Raw genomic sequence first — 26,458 nt, forward strand, 5'->3', positions numbered from 1 at the left:
GCTGTGGAGACCACCTGCTGAGCAGCTATTTATATCATCTCTTGCCCTTTTTGGAGAGCATCATTTTTGAACGGGTCACAGAAAAGGCTGATGGCATCTTCTGCTGTCACGCTTTTTGCCATGTCTCTGCCGTGCTTTCTTGTAGGTTTGAATCCTGAGAGCTCTTTTCCTTAATGCTGTGCAGGATGGCATCGGAGCCAAGCTTTGCTTTGAGCTCCTGAACGAGGTGTCTGATGTTTGTGCTGGCTGAAGGCCCTTCTTCTGTAGGGCTCCTGGCCACAGTGAGGGCTGTGCTCCTCGCCACATGAAGACCCAGAGCTGCCCTTCTCCCACCTGGGGAGTAATACCAATATAATCTCAAGATAAATTTACGCAGTGCGTTTTTCCATCACCCCTTTTGGGGGCGTTCAGCGTTATTTCTCCCAATGCCCCCCCCCCCCCCACCTCCCCGGAACCTTCGCTCGGGGGCGGAACCTTTGTAGCAGCACCGCGTCCCCCCGGAGCCATCCGCGGCGGACCTCCCGCCTCTGGGGGGCCGCTTTGGGCGCGGACCGGGGCGGCCGCCATGTTCTCGGCGGCGGCAGAGAGCTTCCTCAGGCAGGCCCGGTACCGGCGGCACGGTTTGGGGGGGGGGGGGGGCACGAATCGGGCCGGTCCACGGGTTTTGTGAGGCTTTGTGAGGGCCGGAGCTCGGCCCTAACCCCCCCTGTCGGCTCTCTCCCCCCGCAGGGAGGCCCAGCCGGAGGAGCTGCAGAGGTTCGCCGCCCGCGTCGCCGCCCAGCTGCAGGGCCCCGAGCCGGGCCCCGAGGCCGCCGCCTGCCTGCAGAGGCTGCACCTTGTTGTCGCCGCCAGCAAGTACCCCCGCAGGTCGGTGCGGGCCTCAGCGGCTCTCTGGAGGCCAAACGTTACGGTTTGGGACAAATCAAGGGGCTGGTGCTTCAAAAAACACCCTCTCTGGTTTTAAAACACTGGGTTTGGTGTAAAAATAAAGCTTCCTTAGCTGCTTTTTCCCATTACAAACTAGAAAGCAACCACCTTTTGCAGTGTGTGAAGCGAGCGTTTGTGTCCCTGCGCTCCTTCAGGCGTGAAGGGACAAAATTCCGAAGTGAAGATAATAATTAACACATTGACCAGGGTTTCAGTCACGGGAGATCATCCCAAGGCCATGAATATTCACAAAATAAATGTATCAATCTGTTGCCTTGCATTGATGCGTTACTGTGATGTTGCAGCCTAGATGGCGAGATTGTGGGCCTGCTGCAGAAGGTGCTGTGCTCCCCCAAGTGTCCTGAGCAGATTCAGTTGTTATGTGCGGCCATCCTGAGAGAGATGTCGCCGTGCAACGACCTGAGCCTCTCTTGTGAAAACATTCAAGACCCGAAGCTCCTGAGTCTGGTGTCCTCCGTCCTTTTGGCTCAGGTAAATGACATGCAAGCCAGAAGTGTTCCCTCATCGATACGGATTTGTTTTCTGATTCTTCCTTGTTTGTTGAGCTCAAGGAGAATGAAAAGTAGTTGAAAGTACCCAGGAGAAGCCAGAATTATTTCTGTGCTCATTTAAGGAACTTAATTGTACCGCTTTGTGTAGGGAAAAAAAAAGGGCACTTTTATTTTCCTCCTAGTATTTGATAACAAAGGCTGCTTAAAATTACACAGTCTCTAGGGGCAAGAGATGTGTCAGCAACACAAATAAGCAGTGCTGTCATTTGCAATAGGTAGCAGCAATATATCTGTGGGGTGGGGAGAGGTTGTCTCGTCCTTTTTCCTTCACTGCACAGATCCACAAACCTTGAAATTCCTTGTCTGTATGTTCCTTTCGTCAATTTATCCCCACCTATTTGCTGGAGAAGCACGTAAAGTAGCCCCAATCGTAGATGAGGTTCTGACATGAAGTTTCTCACTGGAAGCTTGCCTGTAATTTCCTAATTGCTTCTAGCGATCAGGTACAGATCTGGCTATTAGATGGGGAGTGTCGGAGTTTGGTGTTTGTTCACTGCCTGCAGCAACCAGCTGTCCAAGACCCTGAGCAGCAGAGAAGGTTTACTTTTTGTTGGCGTGATGACATTTGCAGGGAAAGAAAATCTCTGGGAAGGCTGAGCCCACCTGTCATCGCTAACAAAGTCGTCTTGGACAGAAGGGTTTGATGGCGCCTCAGAACCACAGCTATAACAGCTTTATTTTCCTCGTTGTGAGGATACAGCCTGAGCAGAGAGTCCTCTGATGTGTTGCAGCAGTCCATTTTCTGTTCATAAATTTCTGACTTAACAATTGAGCTAGAAAACAGACCACCTGGGGAGCAGTTAATGCTTTCTGCTCTCAAAACGATGGCTCAGAGCAGCGTTTAATGTGAGGACATCCACTGCAGTTTTTAATTTCCACTTGAGGTGATGATTGTCCACAGACATGTTGCTCCATCCAAATACTCTCCCTCCCTGGGATCTGTGGATTCACATTGCAGAAGAACTCCGTAATGGGTGGTAAAATAGCCTGTGAGTTCTTTTTATCTTTGACACTGGTATTGGTACTTGATCAAAGAGTTTTGTTTTATGTAGCGTTGGTCTCTAGCACCGTTAGATCACCTGCCTACCTTTACCTCTGCTTTGCTTTGAAGGGAAACAAGGCTGAAGTGGCTGCTGTGGGGCAGCGTGTCGTAAAAGTCCTTGAAGGAAGGCTGCCCGAGGGTCAGAGTTCTCGGTACCTTCTTCCCATCTTGTCCAACGTCATCAGTCTTTCACCAGAAGCTCTAACTGAAGGTAAATATATAGGAGACCCGGGACTGCTGTCTGGCAGTGATCTGTGGAGTGATCAGAAGGGTCTCTGAGGGCTTTGGATGTGAGAAGGACTTGGAAACGGCTGTTAAAAGTGACATCTCTGCCACAGGGAAAGTGAACTTCTCGGGGGAGGTACATTCCACCCCTTAAAAACGGGGCTGGGCCTTCAGCTGCTTGGATTCCTTCCAGGGGCCAGAGTCTCTGCTCTGTGCAGATATGTGTCAAATGAAGCTGTACCCTAGGCAAGGTTTTCAGATACCGCAGGTGTGTGAAACTGTAGCTGTCCCGAAGAGCTGGCTGAGCAGGCAGGATTACCTGCCTTAGCTTCGGTGTGTCCTGTGTGAGGAATTTCTGCCTTTGTCGGCAGAGGTGAAGCCAGCCGCTGTCTGGATGGGTCTGACAGTGTTTATGCACCTTTGTCCTAATAACAGCTGTAAGTGGAGACAAAGGAAAAACCATCTCTGGAGTGATTTGGTACCAGAAGTCCTTGGTTCCAGCACTCCCTCCCTGACTTTTTCTCTGAGGAAACAGACAAAACAATAACATGGCTAGCAGGGAGAGGACACCAGGACTCTAAAGTGGTGTGAGGAGAGTAGGGCATCCACCTTGGGGTGGATTTCTTTGCTGACAGCTGGATCAGAGACGGGTCTAAGCTGGAGAAAAACCACAGCAATTGAAGGGCAGCGGGGGGGGCGTTGCAGAGGCTGCTTCTCTGCTTGGTCTTAGCAATGACCTTGTGACTTTCTTTGTACAGAGCAGACCAATGTAGTCAGCAAAAAGATGGCCGACTGGCTGAGGTATGCAAGCATTCAGCAAGGAGTCGCTCAGCCTTCTGGAGGCTTCTTCTCCAATCCCAGAACCAGGCAGGTCAGTGTTGAATTGCTGCTGTTACCTCATACAGGCATTTTCTAGACAGCAGCTTGCTGTTACGAGTCCCCCAAATCAACTTCTTTTGATAAAGAGGGGCTCAGAGGAGGTTTCTTTGCCTTCTCCTGTGGTCTCTCCCCGTGGGTCTAACCTGCTGCATCTTTTCTCCCAGCCTGGCCCTGTCACAGAGGTGGATGGTGCCATTGCCACAGACTTCTTCACGGTGCTGTCGCTGGCTCAGCACTACACGGAGGACCAGTGGCTCAACATGCAGACCTTCTCCATGCTGCGGAAGTGGCTGCTGTGCTACGGGGGCAAGGGGTTGAACGCACCCAGTTCAGGTACGAGCTGAAGGGCTGCAGACCAATGTGGGAAGGAATATCACAAAACCCCCTGACTGATCCTTAGTGACCCTTTTGTAAGGGGTTGCTAACTCAGTGGGTTCCCCAGTTTCAGGCAAAATGCCATGGGTCCCTGAGAAAAAAGGCCCCAGGGGGTGGAAGACAACATCTCCTTATTGTTCCTGTGAGAAAACCTTCTACCCTAACGTCCTTTACCTCTCAGTGCACCTGGGGACAGACAGCTCCCTCTCTGTTGCTCAGCAGCTAGCGAGCTACAGTGCCCGTGATGGGACCTGATGTGGTATTCTGTTTATTCTGTAGGTGGCAGAACAGAAATAGACAAATCTGTTATGTCCATGGTCTCAGCTACATCCACATCCAGTCACCCACTTCCCCCGAAGGAGCGGCTCCGGGAGAAAGCCTTCGAGTACTGCCAGCGGCTTATTGAGCAGAGCAACAGGCGTGAGTTTTGCCTTGGAGCCTTTTTGGTAGTGTTGTTGAAAATGCTTCTGGTTTGCTGCTTCTGTGGGCTGGGATCTCACTCCTTGGAGCCCACAGGCAGGCTGGAGACACGGGACTGGCTGCAGCTGCTGGTGCAAGCCAGTGACCATCCCTGGGCTGGGATTTTGGGAGGGATTTAGAGGCAATGCCCTCGTTTTGCTTCCGACCCTTGATCTGCAGGGGGGCTGTAGAGCCTGGTTCTTATTAGCCCGGGATTGGGATCAGTGTGTATTCCCACCTATCTTAAAATTTGGATTAGTGCTCCAACTGACAGCCTCATTGCTGCTTGGACCCGGAGTTTAACTTTGACTTCTGTCTCTGGCAGAGGCCCTGAAGAAAGCTGATGGAGACCTGCAGAAAGCTGTAAGTACACAGAGGTGGGGGCTGAAACTCTGGGAAGCTGTGCCGTGGCTTCCCCCACTCTGACCTGGCTCTCTGCTCTCCTGCAGTGTCTCATTGAGGCGGTGACCATCATGGACGTCATCTGCAAACAGGACTCCTCCTACGTGTACCGTGCGGCTGCCTTCCTCAAGGTCCTGCACAGCAGGATCAGCGGCGATGCCACTTATGCCAGGGCTCTGCTGCCCATTGCCCAGTTCTTCCTGAATCACGGTGAGCCGTCAGCTCTTCCCCTTTCTTCCAAGATCTAGCGTTCTAACAGCACAGCCTTTTGTCCTGGCAGTTTGCTGGCTGCCAGAGGTCATAATTGAGCCTTGGCTATACTGTAGGATGGGTGATCCCATGTCTGGAGACCCAGGAGCTGGGCTGTCCTCTGTGTGTGTCTGGCTCTTTTTCTTTATTTTGTTGTTTTTGTTGCTTTTTAAGAAAAACATGCTCCAAACTTAGCTTTTCCATATCCCCTAGAGCCCCTGTTGGCAGGGCTGCTGGGTGAGCTGTGCTCAGGAATGTGCTGTATCCTCCAGGGGAGATGGCAGCTGTGGACTCGGATGCAATCTACAAACACTTATTCACTGATATCCCGGCTCAGCTCTTCCACAACGCATCCCTGGCTTTTGAATTTGTCCTGTTCTGCAAAGAAAACAGCCGGCTCTTCACTGAGACCTCCAGCATATTCAGGCAGAGCTTCCCAAACCTCTTTAAGGTACAGTTTGCAGGAACAGCACAGGAGACAGCCTGCTGCACTTCCCTTCTGTGCCTCTAGAACCTTCTGTTTGCCCTTCAGCACACCCCAGAGCCTGCTGTGTGCCTCTGTGAGAGGTGAGAAGCAAGTGTGAGTCTGAGGTGGAAAGAGGGTTCTGATTGTGATTAGCACTGCCAGGAGAGGAGAGTCTTATTTAGTATTACAAGCAGTGAGCACAGTTGGCACACAGCAGTTTGTTTTTGGAAAATTTCAGAAAGTTGCGGCTTGACAGCCACTGAATCAACTGCTAGATGCATGTGGTGAGCCACCAGCAACATCCCCAGCTCTTCACTGAATCCCTAGTTTTCTCTGTTTTTGCTCTTCAGAAGTGGCTTTCCCTTTCCCATCCCTTTTAATCACAGTTTGAGAATTGTCTGGGCTGCATGGTGGAGCACAGAGGACAGTACAGAACATTTTTGCTTTTTTTTATTGCAGTTCCTGGCGTGGAACAGCCCACCTCTTATCTCTGAGTTTGTGGACCTTCTCCCATTTCTGCTGGATGCAGGTACAGCCATTGAGATCTTCCATTTGCTGCTTGACCTGCCCTGTCTGACAGCAGCTCTGGATGTCCAAATGAGGTAACGCTACCTTCTCTTCCTCTCTTCTTCTCTTCCACTTGCTAATCAGACTCTTAACATTGACCACACTCTTCTCTGAGCCTCAGCTGCCCTCTGGCTGCTGTCAGAGAGTGAGAGGAATTTGTTGCAGTCAGGTTAACACAAAACTGCACAGGCATCAGCCCGGTTATCCCAGTAATGTGGTGTGCATGGGAAGAGAGGTTAACCAGCTCTTACTCTTTAATACTGGACTGCCTCTGAGGCTTAGGGAGTTGTAATTCCCCTCTCTATATCCAGCTCCAAACTGTTGCCTTGTGCTGCTTGGAGTGTCTGCATGCGCCACTGCCTTGACACACAGGTGTCTTCCCTCCTTGCCCTTACCCCTTTTTAGTGGCTCTGTTCTCCTGGAGGCAGACAGAAGTTCATTCTAAAGTCATTAGGGAGTGGAGGAGTCTGTATCTCTGCTCTTCATTTTCTTCCCTGTCATTAGCAGCTCCTTCTGGAGTGCTTAGAAAAGGGAGTCATTTGAGAAGCAAGAAGTTGGTGGGCTTTGGTGCCTGAGGGTGCAGGGTGTCATTTTCCTGTTTCCCAGAAGCGATACAGAAGCAGTTCTGGAACTGTTGCCTGAGTCCACGGCTCTGAGATCAGTGTGGGGACTTTTTTTCATCACTTCAGACACTCTGGTTCTCTGGCTTCCAGGGTGCCTGGATTAGACCAACCTACTGTCCCTGTTTCAGCGTTAAAGATATTATTCCACTGTTACGATCCAGCTGCAGCCTGGATCATTCTCACAATTCATCACGTTCTGTGTTTCCCTCCTGCTAGGTCGACCTCTGCCTCCGAGAGGTCTTCCAGCGACCCCGCTGTGAAGCCAGCCACCTGCCTGGAGGCCTTTCGCCATCCCCTCTACAAGAGTGCCTTCCAGTACCTCCTCCGCATCGAGTCTGCTCCTGAAGACTCTCCAGAGAGGTAGGAGGCTGATGCAGGGGACTGCCACAAGGGTTTGGGTCGGCTTTCCAGGTCTAGGAGGCAGCTCTGGGACTGCTGGGAAAGGCTTTATGGGGGTGTAGGGAAGAGAGACCTGAAGAATAGTTGGGAACAGGCCTTTTTTGTTGCCCACAGGCTGATTCCACTTCGGCAGCTGCTGGGATCTCTGGCCAGCAGCCCAAGGGTTGTGCAGTGTGCAGATACCGTCCCTGTCTTACTGGAGCTCTTTTTCAGTGTGGTGGCAGAGGTAGGCCCTTCTGGGGAAATCCCAAGTGTGCTGTGGGGATTTCTTGTTACATGAAGAACAGTCACAGACACAAAAGCATTAAGACACTGCAACGTCGAGAGATGTATGAGGGGATGATGGGATGGTCTAATTCTAGCCTAGACCCACACTGAGCTGCTCACTCCATCCAGAAAGCAGAAAAGCTCCACGGTGCAGTGTTCACACTGTTCTCAGCCAGCTGTAAAGGAGGTGCACGTGCAGAGTGAGTGCCTGGCTGCCTTTGTGCACTGCTCCCTTCGTGCTAAATCAGGCTGTTTCTACTCTATCTTAAGTCTTCTCTGGCTGGTTTGTTTTTTGGCTGCTGGGAGTCACTGGTGTTGCTGAAGCATGGGCTGTTCTCAGTTTGCAGATGGTCCGCTGATAAACCAGCTGGTGGTGCTGCTGCTGCAGAGGAGCGACCAGCTCTACGACATCCCAGCGTTTAAAGATGACGTGCACAGGTGAGACGAAAAGGGAGGCATGGCCAGGCTCTCAGCCCTCCCTCTGGCTGTGGCCTGGGTTCCAAGGACAGCCCAGGAGCTGTTTCAGTTGCTGCTGAGGCTCATCTGGGGAGGGTGCAAAGTGGGACCCCCTCAGCCCTGCTGGATCCCATGGTCTGAGCTCTCTCCATCTCTTCTCTTCTCTTCCCAGGGTGCTGAGCTCGCAGCTGGTGATGCTGTGCAAGCTGCACCCTGCACTCATTGTGGAACTGTCCAAGGAGCTTCTGGAGTTCTCAGGGACTGTCAGCAACATCCAGAACAAGGAGGCTGTCTTCACCCACGTGGTAAGTGGAGCCTGTTTGCATCTGCCCCAGGGCGCTCCAGCTGCAGTGCAGTCGGTTGCCTTCCCTTTCCTCCCCTACTCTGTCCTAGCATTAGATACTTTGATTTGCCATTCCCTAAAAATGATAAGATCCCATTTCCTGTGCTTTTCCCTGAGCACATTCACCTTTGTTTCAGGTCTGGGCTATCGGAGAGTACATGTCTGTGTCCTACGACAAGCGCTGCACTGTGGAGCAGATCAACAGGTTCTTTGAGACTCTTGAGGCCGTGCTGTTTGAGGTCACCCAGGTCCGACCGCTGGCCAGCATCCCCAGCTATGCTCCCCGTGCCATCACTGTCCTTATGACTGCCTTGACCAAGCTGGCAGCTCGCAGCCAGGACTTGATCCCCAGGTGAGGACAGAGGGCACAGGGCTGAAACACGCAGATCTGATGAGTCCGAGCGCAGATGTTTGCCAGTGTTGTATGATGGAATCTGAAACTAAAAGAAGACTAAGAAAAAAAGTTGTGGAGGAGCAAAGTCTGGGGAAGTGGGATTCATCTGGTGACTTAACGCTCTGTGCACCAGCAGGAGGGGTGGTTGGCTTCTGGTGTTTGCCTTCAACAAGCTTTTGGGGTATGCAGGGTGTGAAGATCCTGCCAGCTGAAGTTCGTGTCCTTCTCTTCTGCAGAGTGTCCTTGTTCCTGGCCAAGATGAGGACGTTTCTGCAGAGCCCTGCTGTCACCTCTGTGTACTGTGAGGAGGACCGTGAGGAGATCCTTACCCGGGCAACTGAGCTGATGAACCTGCTGAAAATGCCAAGCGTGGCTCAGTTCGTCTTCACGCCATCTGTGGATGCGTCCCGCAGCCGGTTTCAGAAGGAGGTGAATGACACCCTCCCTTCTGCCCTGAGAATAGTGACCCGGCTCCTCGAGCCAGCTCCTGGCTTTGCATCGGGCTGAGGGTTTGGGGTTGCTGGGAAGCTCCAACCTCATCTGTGACTGATCTGACACAGCCAACACTCAAGGCTCAGGCCCTGCTCTGAGCTGGGAATGAGGAACAATGATTGTGTGTGAAACAGGAACCAGGAATAAGTAGAGCTGAGGCCGCTTTTTTGGTCTGAGCCTGTTTGTACATCTCTCTTCTAGCACTTCTTGTTTTTCTACCTCCTGTGTTTGTCCTACCTCTCCTTGGCCAGTATGGATTGAAAATACCAGTGGATTTGTGTGAATGGGGCGAGTGAGAGTGCCTGCCTTAATTCCCTGCTAGCACATTTCCTGTGTGAGGTGGGGGAAGCAGAAGTGACTCCATTAAATCTGTTGTGAGCTCTCATTTGGCTTCTGTCTTACTGTCACAGCGAACGTGTAGAAATCCGAGGGACCAGACAAGGAGCTCAGAGAGATTTACTGATCCAGTTTATTGTTGACACCAAGAGCATTTCGTAGTGTACATCAGCCCCATGTCGCACAGGTGCCATGCTGCGTTCTGTATCTGCACAAGGAGTTTATACACGGTAGAGCTGTACAGTATTAACAAACAGGGAAGTAGATGGGTCCCATTGCTCCTCCCAGGAGAAGCAAGCTCTCATGCACAACAGTAAATAGCAGGGTTTATTTACAGGCTGTGTCAGTACCTGACTGCGCTGTGAGCAACATCCAGCTCTGGGGCTGTTTCCAGCCTCCAGGTGTGCCCGGGGAGTCACGCTCCATGGGGAGCTGAGGATTTTGCTCTGGTACTACCAGAACTGGTCAGGGTGCAGCCCTGATGCTGTCTAGTGCAAACCAGGCATCCCCTGCGCCCTGGCTCAAGGGCAGAGGGTGGTAAGGAGTGCATGCAGTTTCCCCAGGGCTCTAGGCAACCCATTTCCTGCTCCACGGGCCTCAGGAGGGCTCCTGCCGAGCTCTGCAGAGGGTATCCAGGCCAGCCTACTCGATTCAAAGACGAGTGAATCACCAGGAGCCCTGAGCCTTTGCAGCTGAGTCAGTGGCCAAGTGGTGCGGTGTTTTCGGTGCCTGCTGGAGCCAGGCTGGGTGGCACAAGCACAGCCTAGCAGGGCAGCAAGGCACGAGTGTCTCCGTGAAGGTGCTTCATCCATCTCGCCCTACAAGAGGCAGGCCAGGCTCCGTTCGGATCCGGTATGTGGAGTTTTTTTCCCTGCATGGATTATTTTGACATCTCTCTCCTGCAAAGTGCGAGGCTAAGCACTGAAACCAAACTCTAGCAGTGAAATATCTGAGGTTTAATTAAGGCCAGCCACTCTAAGCATCCCCTTTTTAGCATCACAATCCTCAGAGAGCCGTTGTGAGATGCCACCTTAATATCTGATTTGCTGCCAGAGCCTGGACCACGCAGGTTTAAGTGCAGGGTGTGATGCAGGGCTTTATGACAGGCTGTTTTAATAGGGTTCAGCTAAACTAGGTCTCGCCATCCATCTATATGTGGAAATCAGGTCGGGTTTATCCCGTTAATGTCGCTAAAAGCACGCACAGGACAGCAGGAAGGAGGCTGCATGTGCAGGGGACCGGGCAGCCGCACGGTGGAGCTGCCAGCTCGGCTCTGCTGAGGTTGTGTTTGCAGAACTGCTGCTGGGACTTGGAGGGGAGCCTGACCTCCCAAAGGGATCCTGACCTCCTAAAGGGCTCGTAACCTCCCAAAGGGAGCCTGGGCTGGCTGCAGCACGTAGTGCTGAGACGTTCTGGGCTGGGTAGGAGACAGGGTGGCAGAGCCGGGCAGTAAACCTGCTGCGTGGGGCAGGATGAGAGCACCCCTCTTCTCCCCGGCACTTGGGGAACTGCTGGTGGTGTCAGCCCTTTGCTGAAGCTGCTTCCCATCCCTCCGCCTGGGTGGGGGCAGTGTGGTTGTAGCCCAGCAGCAGAAAGGCACCTGGCTTCGGGCACAGCCCTGGGGACTCCTAGCAAGGCATCCTGCTTGGGATCCCGCTCCTGATGCTGCGTTTTCCACCTCGAAAATGGGCTCTGCCCATTTTCTAGCCTGACCTGCTGCTGTCGCAGTGAACCCCAGGCCTGGCTACATAATCTTCAAATCCCAAAGCTGTTTCAAGCCTGCCCTGCCAACGTGAAAGAGTAACAGGAGAACTGAAACGCATTCCTGAACGCTTGTGCCAGAGCGAGGAGAACCATGCAGGGCTGTCAGCCTGGAGGAACAGAGGAGCCCGCTTACAGCCTCCGTGGGGCGAGTACCCCTTCCTGCTCTCTGCCGGGGGATGGAGGAGCAGGAAAGCTCCTGAGAAGGATGACACAGGCTGGAAGGTGAGGCTTGGGCGATGGATCAGGAATGCTGCTCCCAGCTGGTGCAGTGGGGAGAAGCGTGCACCACCCTCGTGTGTCCTTCTGTCTGCTGCAGTGCAGGGCAAGGCGTTGAAAAGCAAATCGAGGGCAGTTGTGGAGTCCTAGTCCTTCCTCCTGCACTCTGGGCTCCACGAGGTTAGCCTTAACCGGAGCTGCACCCACGAGCTGCTGCAGAGAGCCCCTTGTACCACCAGAACTAAGAGGAAGAGGAGCTGGAGACGATTTTCTTTGCTATTTCCATGTCTGACTTGGCGACCAGAAACCGCAGCTTCTTCCCTCCGGAGCGGATGAGGTCCACTGCACTGCAGAGAGCAGCAAGGGGGAGAGGTGAACGTTGGGGGCCCAGCCACAGGCTGACAGCCCAAAAAAAATGAGTCCAGAGCAGCTCTGCCCCTAACACTAACAGCAAGGTGGGTGTGAGCTGCCCTACCCTGCAGCCTGGAAAAAGATGCCCAGGGTGGGCTGCACCTGGAGCATTGCTAAAACCCACCTCTGGGGTCAGCTTTACTGCCAGAACATCCTCCAGGTATTTTCTCCCCACTGCCTCTCCCAAACTTCCCCTTATTGCCCCAGGTCCTGTGCAGGTAACCTCACCTCTGGTAGTCGGCCCCGATGAGGCTGGTGCCGTTGACAGCCAGGATGCGGTCCCCGATGGACAGCCTGCCATCAGCGGCTGCGGGGCTGTCCTCGATCAGGGTGCGGATGTAGATGCCGGGAGAGGTGAGAGGGGTGTGCTGTTGGGGGAAAAGTAGTGAGCGGCCAGGCAGGCCATCTTTTCTGGCTCAATTAGTGTGAAGCATCGTTAACCCGGAGCTGGGCTGGGAACCGTTTGCTCCTGGCTGTCCCGGGGCTCGGTGACACCCTTTTTCCTACTGACTAACACACACACGGTGGTGAAAGGGCACCTTAGTAAGATGCTCCACTGGGCTAAGCCAGATTGCATGCCAGAGCGGGGAGAGCAGTGAGCACCGTGTCTGACAGCGCTGCTTGGCACCCTGCGAGCCCCTGGACCCCGCCAGCATGGGCAGGGCAGGTCCCCCCCCCCGTGCTCACTCCACCACGCACTGCAGGGCGTAGGAAAGACCTCGCCTGAGTCATTTTCCTTCCACAGCAGCACTGAGCTGTTCGCTCTCGCCAGCTGCAAAGCAGCTGTGATGGGCCTGGCACTCAGCAACGCAGCAGCAGGGATCTACCAGAGATCGCTCCGTGCCTCGTTTTCCCCAATAAAAGCTCCTCGGCTCTGTGCAAAGCCATCACCTTCCTCAAGGTGTGAACCGTTCCCTCCCAGGGCAGCCCCTCGCAGAGCCGTGGCACCGTCCCGGGGCCGGCAGGGACTCACCAAGCCGTCGATCAGCCCCATCCCCAGCCCCAGGGGCCCTCTCTCCAGCTCCACCACGAAGACGTAGCAGAAGTCATCGGTGGCAGAGCTGCGGCTGGAGGATTCCGGCGTGGGGTAATCGTAGGGGGTCGGCGAGCAGCCTGCCAGCGGGGACACCGGGTTGTTATGGCTCTGCCACCCCCCAAACTCAGCCTTACAATTCCTCCTGCACCCTTTCCAAGGGCAGCACCGGTCCTGGGTACCTTCGGGGGTGCTGCTTTTGGTGCCGTTCATCCCATTCCTCCGCGGGTCCTGCAGAGCCTTGCCGGTGCCCTGCGGGGACTCCGGGCTGGCGGAGTCGAAGTTCAGGGGGGTGGTGGGGGGCGTCAGCAGGCAGGAGGGGGCCGGGGGGGCCGTGCCCCTGCCCAGCTGCAGCTGCTGGAGCTTCTCCTGGAGCTGTGGCTCTCCAGCAGGGTGCTGCCGGGGGCAGCCGTTGGCAGCCAGGGTGGGCAGGGGGCTCCCGTCCACCTCCGGCTCCGTGCAGCCCCCCGGGGAGCAGCAGCCCCCTGGGGTGACCGTGCAGCCCCCCGGGGCTGCCACCAGGCTCACGTTCTCTTCCAGGACTTCTGGCGTCACGCGTGGCTCTTTCTTAAAAAGGAGAAAAAGATACCCAAAAAACGCTCTGTGGGATCAAGGGCGGGTGGGTGTTGTGCCCCCCGCCATCCCCCGGGGTTTGGGCGCATCGTGGCTGTCGGCCCCCTTCGAAACCTGAGCAATTTGGCTGCTGCTGGTGCCTGCCCTGGCTTCTCACAGCTCTCACCCTGCAGCTTTGTGGCCACAACTTACCCTTAGTGGTGTTTTTTTGGGGGAAAGGCTGCCCGGCTGTGTGGGGATGGACAGGGTCAGGTCTGGGGAGAAGGGGAGCGCTGCCTGCAAACACCCCCACCCTCCACTCTCCCTGCTAATGAGACCACTGGAAGGAGCCTGTCCTGTGCTGTCCTGTCCCCTTTCCACACCCCACACGGGGGGGGGATTAGCAGCACTAATCCTCCCAGCAGCTCCACACCTCCTCCCACCTCCAGGGCTGCAGGCGAGGGCTGAGAGCTCAGGTCCGGGTTCGGAGGGGGCTCAGCACCCTCCCACCACCACCAGCCCCTAAAAACAGCCCCTCTGTGGGGCACGGGGACCGAGGCTACCTTAGGGGGTGCTGAGCCTGGCCCTTCCCCGCCGTGGGGGCTCTTGCTCTGCAGGCTCCAGAGGAAGTGGCGGATGTAGAGGAGGTGCCGGTAGATGTTGTCGTCCAACGTCTCCACCTCCAGGTCCACCTTGAAGCCCCCGCTGGGCAGGATGATGGGCGGGTGGTTGTCGAAGGACTCCAGCATCCCCTCTGAGAGGCAGCGGGAGGGAGGTGAACATCACCAGGCTGCTCCTGGCCCTGTTGGGTCTCCCCAGCCAGGATCAGAGCCTCGAGGCAGCAGCAACATCCCTCCTTTGGGATCACAGAAGCGGCCCCACACCCCTCTAAGTGCACTCAGCATCCTTTGCGATACCCCAGCATCACAGCACTGAGGTTATTCCTGATCAATACCACTACCTGCAGGAGCCCCGGGGAGGGGAAGGGCACCTCCTGCTCAATTCATTCATAAAAACCTCGCAGGGATCCTGCGGGCACCAGGTCCCCGGTGACCACAGCAGCACCGAGCACGCAACCAGGGGCTCACCGTGCTGGAAGGCGGCCGTGCTCTCCTCCTCGCCGGGCTGCCACGCTGCCACAAAGCCCACGTCCATCACCGCCTGGCACTGGCTCAGCACCCGGTGGAGCTGCGCGGGGCTCAGCGCCGGGAACTCAGCTCGCAGGGCCGGCCAGCTCATCTGGGCAAGGAGACAGCAGGGAGGGGGCAAGTGGCATCGCATCACCCCCTGCCCAAAGCATCGCGGCCACAGGTCCCCCCCCAACTCACCTGCAGCAGCTGGGAGCTGGGCATGGCCAGCAGGTTGGCCACGCTGGCCAGCTTGGCGAAGAACTGCTGGGCCAGCTGCTCGAAGCCGGCGCCGCGCAGCCACTCGAGGAGCAGCCGCACGCTGGCTCGCAGCTTCACCCCCTGCGACCAGTGGAAGCAGCCAAGAGAGGAGCCTGCGAGGCAGAGCAGTGCCCCCTCAGCGTGGTTTTGGGGGAACAAAACCCTCCCTCCTTCAGCCGGAGCCCCCAGCCCCTCACCAAGGGGCAGAGATGCTCCAGCATGGCAGGGCAAACCCAGATTAACGCCCCCAATTAATGCCCCCAGGTTGATGTCCCCTGTGTCCCATGGCTGTGACTCACAGTGGCACTAATAGGGTTGGGGCACGGAGCCAGCTCTGCCATGCGGCAGTGCTGCCACGATAATTAGGGCTAACGAGCACCGCCTTGCTCCTCAACTACAAAGCAGGCTGCGGTGGCTCTTTAGTAAGCAGCCCTCCATGGAGCAAAGTGCTTTCAGCCACCTCTGTTTGGACTCAAAATGGGTGGGAATGGGGCTAAGCCCCTCCTGGGAACAGGGAGCTGGAGGGGGCAGCTGCAAGGGGGACAGGGAGCTCTGCTTGGGGACAGCTCAGCGTGAGCCTGGTAGGGGATGGGCACCACAAAAGCCAAACCCATGTGAGGAGTGACCCAAGAGGGATGCTGAGGATGGAAAGCCTGAGGAAGCAAAGACGGGTGCTGGATTTGTGCTTGGTGTCCCCATAACCACGCTGGAGGCTGCCCACCTCGGGCCCCCTCTCTCCTGGACCTCCCCCAGGAGGAACTGGGACAGACTGGGGCGAGGACTGGGAGGACTGGGAGGAGGAGGATGAGGAGGAGGATGAGGAGGACTGACCCTTGTCCAGGAGCTGGTTGAAGAGCAGCGTGTTGGAGAAGAAGAAGAGGTAGGCGAACATCTGGGAGGTGATCTCGGGGTGCACTTCGTACTGGCGCAGCAGGTCCAGCACGGCCTGGTAGGTCAGCACCACCCTGCGCAGCTCCTCGGGCAGCGGCGGGGACGCCTGCCAGCCCTCCCGGCCCTCGCTTGGGTTTGGGAAGGGGTTGCACTCCAGCAGGGCCGGCAGCGACACGTACAGACACTGCCCGGGAGGCAGAAGGAGCTGAGAGCTGACGGCAGCACCACGCTCCTTTCTTGGTTTGTTTGTTTGCTTTTTGCAGGAGCAGCATCCAACACCCCCTGCTCTGCGCCGCGGCCGAGAGCGAGGCGAGGACGGAGCAGCCCAGGAGCATCCCCTGGGTCCTTGCAGGCCGTGTCCCGCACACAACCCCTCTTTCTCCTGCCTCACACTGCCCGCTCTGTTCCCTGCTCCCCCGCGGTGCCGCCCGGTCCAACGGTGACAGCCCAGGGGCCCCTTTCCCTCCTGCCCTGAATCGCACCATTATGCCGGGGCTGGCCGCCGCGCTGGGCAGCGGCCGGAGCCAAGCGAGCTCTCCCCAAACACCTCCTCCCCAGCAGGGAAGCACGCCGAGGTAATTCCACACTTTTCCTGGGCTGCAACCCAAAATCGGGGCGCTGCAGCCCAAAAGAAAGCTCCTCGGTGCTACACGAGCCTAAAGGATCCTGTGAATGCTGCTGGGGATGCTCGCGGTGCCCGCGGGGAGCTGCTGCCCTCCCGGGGGGTGCCTACCTTGGAGATGTAGTAGACGCACTGCTGGAAGGTGTACATGATCACCTCCTCCAGCACCGTCATCGCCTCCTCGCTGGCGGTGATGGTGGAGGAGAACAGGGACTCCTTGGAGCCTGGGGGACGGAGGGGAAAATGTGAGAGCGGAGGGGAAAAATTGGGAGCAAAGGGGGAAAAATTGGGAGCAAAGGGAAAGAATTGGGAGCAAAGGGGAAAAACTGGGAGCAAAGCTATCTAAGGGCTGTGTGGTGCTATGGGGATGGTCCCCAGCACAAGATCACCACCGGCTCCAAGCAGGTGCAGAAACATCCAGCTCCCCTTGTAGGGCTCTGCTGTATCCCCACCCCGGGGCTGCCTGATGCTTGCACACCTGAAGTTGTTCTGGCAGCTATTTAGGGGTGGAAATTGAGACGCTGCCCTCTTCCTGGCTCGCTTTGGGGCTGTTCCTTTCCATCAGCCCTTCCCTGCTCAGCAGAGCTTGGAGAAGCAAGCGGCCGTGCAGGGCACCCCCGTTCACAGATCCCCAAATTCCCCAGCACGGGGGTTATTTCTGCACCCGAGCATGGCCAGGGCACGGTGCAAAGATGCAGATCACCCTCCTGTGCTGTGGGTGAGGGCTGCAGGAGGCTGAAGGAGCCTCGGGGAGCACCAAAAGCTGCTCGCAGCCGGGGGTCAGAGGGATAAAATCACTCCCAGGCAGTGGGAGCGGCCGTGTGGGGGCGAGCAGCAGCCCCGAGCCCCCCACCTTTGACGTCCAGCTCCTCCTCCATGCTCTGGATGTAGGTGGGCGACTTCTGCTGCACGAAGTAGAGCACCTCGATGGCGTTGGACATCCAGAAGAGGATGTGCTGCAGGTCCGGCAGCAGGTCTGCGATGCCGAAGCGGGACAGGGCAGCGGGGTCCTGGCTGGGGAGACACAACAGGCGTTACAGCTGCTGCCCCCCAGCTCGTGGCCAGGGGCTTTTGGGGTGAAAACAGCCAAAAAAGCAGTCCTAGGGATGAGTTTGGAGAGCTTTTGCTCACTGAGCCAGCACCCTGCTTAGGAAAACCCTTTGCACACGTCAATTTGGTGGCTCTGTGGGATGGCAAAGGGGGAACCTGGAGTTTTTTTGGGGCACCCCCCAGCATGGGCCCAGCTCAGCTGCAGGAAGCGCCCGTGGCTGAGGAAGGTTTTCCTTCCCCGAGAAATATGCACCGTGCCTGCCAGCTCCGGGCGGTTAAACCCGGCCTGCCCATGCCGGGCCGTTCAAAAATAAAGCAAACCAAATAAAAAACATCTGGGAAGTTTCTCAACGGCTGAACCACTTTTTCCTGCTATAGTAAAGGCCATCCCGGCTGCGTCCCCAGGGAATTTGGGTCCCGTTTGGGTGAGGTCCTGAGCAGGAGAAGTCCCAAAACTGCAGCGGGTCCCGTCCCCACCGAGCTTTCCCAGCCCCACGTTCCCAAGCAGGGGCTTTGCAGGCACCTTGGCAAAAAGGGCCAGAGAGCCAAATATGTGGGATTTAGCATGAAAAACGCGGTGTGCAGCACTGCTGGCAGGCTGGGCAGGCACCGGGGTGGTTACACCCGGCTGCGGAGGGAGAAATGGGCTGAATTCCCCCTGTTTTGGGGCAGGGCCTGGAGGGGAGGTGGGTGGCACTTACTGCTGGGACTGCTTCTCAGCCAGCTCCCGCGTCCGCTCCTGGGCAGGGAGAGAAGGAGAAAGCACGAGTGATGACCTGGGGATGGGGTCCACAGGGGGAGCATCGCCCCGACAGCATCAGGGGCATCGGCCACACGTGGGGACCAGGCTGGGGAAGCCCGGAGGGGGTCCCCACTGCCCCCACCCTTTCGCCCCCCCGGTGACTGACCCACACCGTCCTCTGGATCATTTTGGCCGCTTTGAGCAGCAGCTGCCCGAAGTCTCCGGGCTCGAAGCTGGTGGCCGAGTGCTGGATGCAGAGGCAGAGCAGGAAGGCGGGGGTCAGCTTGTGGTCGTCCCCCCCCGGCTCGATCAGGGTCACGATGCGCCGCAGCAGCACGTCCTCAGCCGCCGGCTCGAACTCCAACATCAGCTTTCTGCGGGGAGCCCTGGGGCCGCCGGTGGGCGAAGGCCCCCGTTTTTTGGAAGGAGCCCCCGAAAAACCCCGTTCCTTCAGCAGGCTGCCGCACGCCCCGCAGACGGGGGGGCCCTCGGGGTGCAGCGCCCGCAGGCGCAGCAAGGTCTGCGCCGGCAGAGGCTGAGCCTTCATGGGGTCCTTGTAGAGGAGCAAATAGTAGAGGCCGAGGGACAGCAGGTCCCCGTGCCGCAGCACGGCCGTCCGGGCCACCTGGCAGAAATTGATGGAGACGCCGGCGCCGGCGCTGGGTTCCAGCACCAGTTGCTCCTCGGAGAGGTGCCGGGATGCTCGGAGCTTCCTGATGGTGCAGTGCAGGGGCAGGATGTCCGGGGCAGACAGGCTGATGCTGGGTTTGCTCGCCTGAGTCCTCTGGCCCACCGTGTGCTGCTCGCGGTTCAGCAGGTACACCAGGCTGTCCTGCCGAGCGGGGACACGCAGCGTGAGCGGGGGGGGCTGTGCGGGATGTGCTGCGACCCCCCCGCTGCCCGCACCTCGCACCAGCAGAACCACAGCCCTCTCTTTATTTTCCTTGCCCCGTGAGAAGCGTGGGTGGTGCAGGCAGGACGTACGTGCCCCCCGTAACTCCTGCACCCCGACGTGCATTTCTTTGACAATTTCTTTGTTTCAAAGACGAACAAGTGCTCAGCACCGAGCCCAACGAGCGGGGCTGCTTTGGGCACGCTGCTACGTGGGTGCAGGAGCTTTGTGCACGCGATAAATGGGGCAGCTCTGGGGCTGCTCAGGGCAGGAGGAGCCCTCCATCCACATCCCACCTGCGTGCCCAGGTGAGGATGGGGACCCTGGGCCCCTCCCAGTCCCTGTCCCTGCCTGTGGCAGCGCACAGAACCGCCCCGTGCCTCAGTTTCCCCAGGTGTTTAATGGGCTTGCAGCAGACTGATGAGAGCTGCAGCGCCAAAACAGAGCTGGAAATCTCGGACTAGCCAGATATTCAGCCTGGACAAAGTAGCCATTAACCAAAAGAGTTGTCCCAGTCCTTTCCAGTTCTCCCAGTGCCTGCCGGGCTGGGGCGCAGAGGCACCCAGACGTGTCTCATCACTGCCTCTCATTATGTTTGCCAGTAACGAGGCAGCCAGACGGGGCCGGGGCAGCTCCCAGCCCTCCTCCTGCAGAACTGGGTCTGCCTCGCACCGGGGCAGGGATGCAGCTCCAGGGCTTTCCCCATGGCTCCACAGCCAGATCCCCAAAAATCTCAACCCAGCTGCGTGCTTTGAGGTACTGCACACCCTGAACTCACACAGCCGATTCCCTTACCTCTGCCCTTTCCACCCACCCCACAACACCCCCCAGCAGCTCCGGCCATGCAAGCAGCACCCCATCCCCGCGGATTTAGGAGCGTGGAGGGGTGCCATAAAAGCACAGAAGGGAAGGAAAAAAATGCCAGGGAGGTGAGCGGGAAGGCTTGCGCGGTGCTTACATGCTGCTGGCTGTAGCCCTGCAGGAGCAGGAGGTGCGGGGACTGGTAGAGGGAGTACCGCATGCTGCTCCCGCTCCGCTCCTCCGCCGCGGGGCCCCGAGGGCTGGCCGGAGCCCGCAGGCTGTCGGGCAAGGTGGAGCAGTGCCTGCGGAGCTGCTCCTCGTCCCGCGACGCCGAGCGGCCCAGGCTGCTCTCGCTGAGGCTGCGTCGCAGGGCCGGGGGGGTGCTGAGCCGCTTAGCCCCCACCAGCACCCGCATGGCCCCCCGGGCCCGGTGCCGCTGCAGTTTCCGTGCTTGGGCGTTGATGCCTGCGGGAGGAGAAGCCCTGACGATGTCCCAAATGCCCTAAAATTGTCCCAGGAGCCCTGATGCTGTCCCAGCAGCATCCCGGGTGCCAGAGGGATGCAGTGGAACCGCTGGGGGCCCTGGGGAGCGCAGCTGGAGAGCAACCCCCCCCAGGGTTGGCGTCCCACTGCCCACCCCGTGTCCAACCCCAACTGTAGGGCACCAGAGTGGGGAGTTTTGTTGCCCCCCTTTTCCTCCCCATCACCAAAAAGAGGGATCCCAGCCCCACGACCCCAAACCCCCACGGAGCAGGGGGTGGACGGGGAGGGGCTCAGCCTCCCCCGTGTTGCCGGGGCTCGGGGCGGGGGGGGCGAGAGGAAAGCTGTGCTAAAAGGGAAGCTTTACAACCTCAATCTTAAAAAAAAAAATAAATGAGGAAAAAAAATAGAGCCTGGATGCTGCCTTCTGGCTTGTGGGCAGCAGAGGGTGGGGGCTGCAGGGAGCCCCCCCAGGCAGGCAGGGAGCTGCAGCAGAGCCTGCCCGCTCGCCTGCCGCAGGAGCGAGCTGTAATTAACTTCTCCCGAGCATCAATCCGGGCAGCGCTGTCTGCAGGACGAATTAATAAATCAGGCCTGGCCCAGCCACCGAAGCAGCGGCGTCCCCAGCGCGGGGGCTCCCTCGGGACCCCCCCGCTTCCCATCCCCAGGCTGCCCGCTGGGCTCCGGCAGCAATAAGAAGAAGTTGTGGGGTCGGCGGCCGGCTCGTACCTCTGGTGGGCAGCCTCCCGGGAGCAGGGTGCTGGCATTCGGGGCTGGCCGAGGAGGAGGAGGAGGATGAAGAGGGGAAAGCCTGAAGGCTCTGCCTGCGGGAGCTGTGCTGCGGCAGCGTCGGTGCAGCGCCGAGCCAGAGCCCTGCCCGCAGCTCCGCTGCTCCGGCCAGGCACCGAGAGAAGGTTTTTGGGGACGGACGGTGGGATTTGGGGATGGCTGAACGGAGAGCTGGGCTCCTGGGGCTGCTTAAAGGGATGCTGACAAGGTTCAGCCCCCCCAAAAAAAAAAAACATCATCTGCCTTATTTGGTGAGGAACGGACCGCCGGTACCGAAATACATCTTGTTGTTTGTTTGTTTTAAGTCGAGCGCTCCTTTGCTGGGAAAATGATGGGGATGGGGAAGGGGGGGTGGGAGAGGGAGAAAATAGCCCCTGCTGCTTACATGCCTTGGGATTCGGGCAGGGTCTCACCCTGTGTTATGGGTCCCATCACCCCTTATGGGTCCCATCCCATGTTACGGGGCCGCAGCAGCGCCTCTGCCCCACCTGCACCCCCCAGATGTGAAATTTGGGGGTGCAACAAGCATGCCCAGGTACCAGCGGACCCAAGGCACTGAGGACACTTGTGGCCATCCCCAGGGGTCTGCAGGTGGCCACGGCTCACCCCACAGCCCGTGCCCGAGCCCGAGAGGGGCCAGATCCTGCTGGTGGCACCAACTCCAGCTCCTGGCACCAGGGGGGCACCGGGAGCTGCAGGGCTTGGGGTCCCCCCACCCACAGGGGCACGCCATCGCCGCCCCCTTATCTGGGGGGAAGGAAGCTTCTGTATTTACTTTGTGTAGGAAAACCACGGAGGAAAAAGCTGCTTTTGCACTGCCAGCAGAGCCCCCGGCACCCCGCTAACCCCGGAGCTGCACTGGAAAGATAAACACGGCCCTTTTCCTGAGCGTAACAAACTCCGTCTACACACCAGGTTTTGTTTTATTTTCGGTCCTCTAGTGCTGTTTTCTCCTTGCCAGCATTTGCGGGTGATCCCACCCAAAAAGTCAGGCAAGCGTCGCCAAGCTGCTGCCTCCAAAACCCCTCCTGCATCCTGGGGGAAATCCTGCGGGTTTTGGTGCTCGAGAGCCTGCCTGGGAACTGCCTCTTTTTCAGCCTGGGAAAGAGGGTCTCTGTTCCTGGCTATGTAAATCAGTCAAGAAATAAATAACTCTGTGGGACCCAGGCATGATTTGCTCCCGGGGAAGCCCCCATGAGCTCAGGGCAAAACGGGGCAGTTTTGGTGAAGCTGAGCACTGCACCCCCAGTTTTTGGGTGCTCCCCCAAACACCCCACATGCTCCCTATTTGCTGCCTCATTGCTCCCCAAAAGTTGAGGGGTTGGAGGTCTCAGGAGGGAGGCCATCAGCCTCGTTTAGCACAGAGGTGCTCCACCTGCGCTGCTAATTAGCGGTGTGAGGAGCGAGCACCTTCCTCCCCACCGGGCAGCAGCTAATAAACCAATTAGGATAATGGCTAAATGAGCAGATAAAACTCTTAAGCCAGGTGCTGACAGGTCACAGATGGGTGCAGGGCCTTTCCCCAACCCTTGGGCTCAGCAGCAGGGCAGGCTGCAATGCGCCATCCCTGCATGGGGAAGGTCCCCATGGGTACTTCCCTTGGGGTCTCGCTTTGCAGCACCCCCATGCTTTTCTCCTAGGTCACCCCAAGCCCAAACTCTCTTTATTTTTGCACAGAAGCTGCATTTTCCACCCCAGTGCCCTGCAGCCCTAGGCTGGCAGCTGGTGCTCAGCTTGTGGCAAGGGGACCTTGAGGCTGGCAGTGGGGATGACCCTGGTGGGTGGCACTCAGCCCCCATCACGCTAAGGCTTTTATTTCTTTTTGAGGCACTGCTGGAAGCAGATGGCTTGTTCCCATGTACCCCAGCAGCGCATGGATGGGGTGGAGAAGTGTCCCTGTGCAATGTCCCTTGGGGACAATGCCACTGGTGTGGGATGGGGGTGGTGGCAGAGTTTGGGATGGGAGTGGTGCCACTGAAAGAAACGGCTGCAGCAGTGGGATTTTAACAGGTAAGTCCATAGAGCAACTGCCTGCATAACTCTGGGTGTTAGATCTTAGATCTTGCCCTCTTTTTCTATTTAAAAAACCTTTTTTTTTTTTTTTTCTGTCACTGCTCTTCTGAAGCACTTAACATCTCCAATCTCAGCTGGAGAAGAGAAGAGCATCCACCTCTGCAGCTTTATCCTTGACCCCAAGGAGAGTGGCAGCTGCCCCTTTCTCTCTCTGTGCATCGTGCAAGCCAGGAGCAGTTCTCCAGCATCCCTTCCCTGCCCCGGGGGGGCACAGGGAGTGATGGAGGGATGAGGAGGGGGCTCTGACCAGCAGGCACATGCATTACAGCATGGTCTGGGGGCTGTTATTCCTTCCTCCCCATCATATATACCTTCCCCTGGGGTATGGGGGAACCTGGACTGAAAAGTAAAGTGAGTTCCAGCCACGGGGCCCCAGCAGGGTCTGCCTTCAGCACGCCCAGGCTCGTGGTTCGGCTGTTCTGTTCCCTTTTAAAAGGGGGAGATAAAATGTATTGGGACTTGCTAGAGGACTGCCAAAAATTTGAAAGATGATCCTTAAAGCTGCCCCTATCCATGCAGGGGAATGTGGTTCCTGCTGCATGGGTGAGCTGGGTCTCTTTAGCTCCTGCCCAGTCCTACAGGCCTGAGGGACTGCTCGTGCCCACCCTTGTGGCATCCTGCCTGGCAAAGCCACCCGGCCAGCATCTCCTGAGCCTCACCAGAGCCCTTCGTCACCAGGTCAGGCCCATGGAGGACCCTGTGCAATTAAAAACCTGACGTAAACCTTTCCATCCTCATCCTCGTGGGCTTGTAGCTGAGGGTGGGAGGAGGAAATCTTGGTTCCTCTGTGCTCAGGCCATGGACAAACCTGTCGGTTCCTTGTGATAACTCATGGTGAGGGGTGGCAGGGGGAGATGAGGCACCTCTGGGGGGGCTCTGCTGCCCTATATCACTCTCTCCTCATTATCTTCTCATTTAGCTTAATTGCTCCTATTCTGGGGTGAACTTCTCAGGTCACAGGTCCCGAATTTCCCCACAGCATGCCAAGTACCAACGCTACCAAGAGCACCACAGCCAAAACACATCTCCTGTCCCACCTGGTGCCAGCACCACCCCAAATCCCCCGTGAAGCCCCCGGTGCGCCCGCTGACCTGCCGTGGTGGTGTCCACGTCCCTGGCCGCCATCTCCTCCACCTCCGCCCTCCTGCGCAGCTCCAGCCGCCGCGAGAAGCCCTCCCTGGGCTTCCAGAGGTCCTGGATGAGCAGCGGCTTCTCGTGGTCCCCCAGCACCCTGAGCCCCTCGGTGTGCCACCGCTTCTCGGGGCCCTCGAACCGGCCGATGACATCGCATAGGGCGTAGTGCCCGGCGCCCAGCTGGCTCAGCCCATAACGCTCCAGGGCTTCCTTCACCAGCTCCCGGGCGCCCGAGCTGCCCGTGGCCAGCACGCTCTTGTAGTTGGTCCCCGCGCAGATGTTGCCCCCGAAAATCTTCAGGACGCCCGGGGCCGAGAGCTGGGTGGAGAGCTCGGCCGGGTCGTCCCCGCTGGATGCAGGGGATGCCGAGGTGGGGCTGCGGTCCTTGTAGCTCAGCGTGCGCTGCAGGACCTGGGACAGGAGGCGGCTCTGGCGCTTCAGGCGGCTCTTGGACGGCGGAGCCATGGTGGAGGAGGATCCGTAGAACATGGTGCGGGAGGTGGTCATGGGGCGCGGCTGGGGAAAAAGGGGGAAAAGAAATCAGGGGTCTGGGAAAAAGGGAGAAATGAGGGATTTGGCTAGCGAGCAGCCACCTCCAAGTGGGAAAAGCCCAGCAAGGAGGGAAGGAGATCTCCCTTATGCAGCCCTGAACATCAGTGACCGAGCTCAGCTAGGCTCCTCAGCATCCCCACGGTTACCGCAGGATGGCTTTGTCCCTGAAAAGTTAATTTCCATCATGCATATTAAGAGGTCCCTCTTGCTGAGCCAGGACGTGCTTATCTGCAGCGGGACTCGGCAGAGCCCAGCGGTTAGGAGCTCCTGGTTAGGAGCCAACGTTTCGGGAGTCACTTTCTCTAACGAGTTTATGGAGCAATCCCATCTTTTTTTAGAGGTGAAACAGAAAGCTCAAGTGCAAATTGAATTAGTCTGAGGTCACTGCTAAACGCTTTCGCTCGCCGAGAGGCACAGGGTGAAAATGGGCTTTAATTAGCCTTCCTAAAAACATCCTTACTCCAGCAAATCTTCTGGCTGCTACTGGTGTGCAGAGGACGTTAAAGCACACGGCAACATCGCCAACCGCGGTGCCTGAAATGTGAATTTGTCGTCTGCTTCCACTGGAGGGAAAAGAGAAAAAAAAGCCCATGCACACCATAAAACCCCTCCACCTGAAAACAACAGCCGGTTCCCTGGAGCAAGCCCGCGGTGGAGCAGCCAGCTGGATTTTTTCTTGCTTGATGTCCCCGCCAACATCTGGGGCCAGCTCTGAAATCGCATCCTGGATGCAAAACCACCCAGTGCTTGCACGGTGCTGATAATGCAGCCGGCTGCATCCCAAACCACTGCTGGGAGCGTTCCAGGATGAATTTATGCCTCTCTGCCTCGGACAGGACAGGGATTTCCCTCACCTCCAGCCCGATAATGCACTGCCCTGCTGGGAGGTGTCAGTGCCTGAGATGTGCACAGCTCCCAGGCATGGGCAGGGATTTGATTCAGATCTCCAAAATGTGCCACTGAGGCTGTGTTCAGCATGATTTGGCCACAGAGGTGTGGGATGCATCTCTGCATCTGCAGCGCTGTCTTGCCTGAGCAGGATCCTGGCCGTGCAGCAGCCCCAGCGCTATCAGGCAGAGTGGTGCTGGCCCTGGACAGCCTCCAAACCACCATCTAATTCGGGAAGAGAAAGCATCCCTGCTGCTAATGGAAGAGGTCACCTTCTCACCCAGAAGCAGCCTTGCTGCTGTGCACAGATGATTTCTGCAGGGTGTAAAGCTTCCTGTTCCAGGGCCGGGGGCGCTTTGAATGCCACAGATGGGGAAACTGAGGCACGGGCAAGCGCCACAACCCCAGGATGAGCCTGGGAGCCAGCTGCTCGCTGTCACCCCTCTCCCACCCAGGGATGCCCCGGTGCCATGAGGACTGTGAAAATACTCAGGTTTGTGCTTTTTACAGCCCCGTGGCTCTGAAGGAGAGGTGCTGGAGCTCCAGAGAGGGGGAGGAGATGGTGGCCGTGTCCCTGGTACTCTGCTGCTGCCTGGGTTGTGGAAGCTGGGGTGAGAGCCCTACCTAGCAGGTGGGGCTGGGACGTGGTTTGTGCTTGCACCCTGCCCTCAGGGCTGAGTATTGGCCCCAAAAGCCTCACTGGGACT

The 26,458-nt window shown here is 57.5% G+C and overlaps 2 protein-coding genes across 2 annotated transcripts; one reads left to right on the forward strand and one right to left on the reverse strand.

Annotated features, from left to right (window-relative positions):
- The first annotated feature begins 563 nt into the window (after positions 1–563).
- AP5Z1 (adaptor related protein complex 5 subunit zeta 1) lies at positions 564–9,522 on the forward strand. Its single transcript, XM_084295701.1, has 17 exons — positions 564–606; positions 730–867; positions 1,233–1,419; positions 2,611–2,752; positions 3,525–3,637; positions 3,810–3,978; positions 4,300–4,440; positions 4,805–4,842; positions 4,929–5,091; positions 5,403–5,581; positions 6,056–6,198; positions 7,003–7,146; positions 7,300–7,411; positions 7,793–7,890; positions 8,081–8,213; positions 8,389–8,603; positions 8,882–9,522. The coding sequence occupies exons 1-17, from the start codon at positions 566–568 to the stop codon at positions 9,150–9,152; spliced, it is 2,427 nt and encodes an 808-aa protein (XP_084151827.1). The 5' UTR covers positions 564–565; the 3' UTR covers positions 9,153–9,522.
- Positions 9,523–11,694: 2,172 nt separating this feature from the next.
- Positions 11,695–24,815, reverse strand: RADIL (Rap associating with DIL domain; the record flags this gene model as incomplete). Its single annotated transcript, XM_084295862.1, has 14 exons — positions 24,269–24,815; positions 19,993–20,300; positions 18,309–18,974; positions 18,102–18,139; positions 17,204–17,364; positions 16,462–16,574; positions 15,669–15,912; positions 14,778–14,950; positions 14,538–14,688; positions 14,013–14,203; positions 13,080–13,464; positions 12,838–12,977; positions 12,093–12,232; positions 11,695–11,800 (listed from the first exon to the last, which is right to left on the reverse strand). The coding sequence occupies exons 1-14, from the start codon at positions 24,798–24,800 to the stop codon at positions 11,695–11,697; spliced, it is 3,348 nt and encodes a 1,115-aa protein (XP_084151988.1). The 5' UTR covers positions 24,801–24,815.
- Positions 24,816–26,458: the final 1,643 nt, after the last annotated feature.

This window comes from Netta rufina (genome assembly GCF_964035555.1).
Source record: "Netta rufina genome assembly, chromosome: 15".
Taxonomy (NCBI): domain Eukaryota; kingdom Metazoa; phylum Chordata; class Aves; order Anseriformes; family Anatidae; genus Netta; species Netta rufina.

What these genes read in the sequence shown, in the direction of transcription:
- AP5Z1 (XM_084295701.1), top strand. Translation starts at nt 566, where the DNA reads ATGTTCTCGGCGGCGGCAGAGAGCTTCCTCAGGCAGGCCCG. An exon ending in CCAGTTCTTCCTGAATCACG is followed by an intron (nt 5,092 to 5,402) that starts GTGAGCCGTCAG and finishes TGTATCCTCCAG; the next exon opens with GGGAGATGGCAGCTGTGGAC. An exon ending in GCTTCCCAAACCTCTTTAAG is followed by an intron (nt 5,582 to 6,055) that starts GTACAGTTTGCA and finishes TTTTTATTGCAG; the next exon opens with TTCCTGGCGTGGAACAGCCC.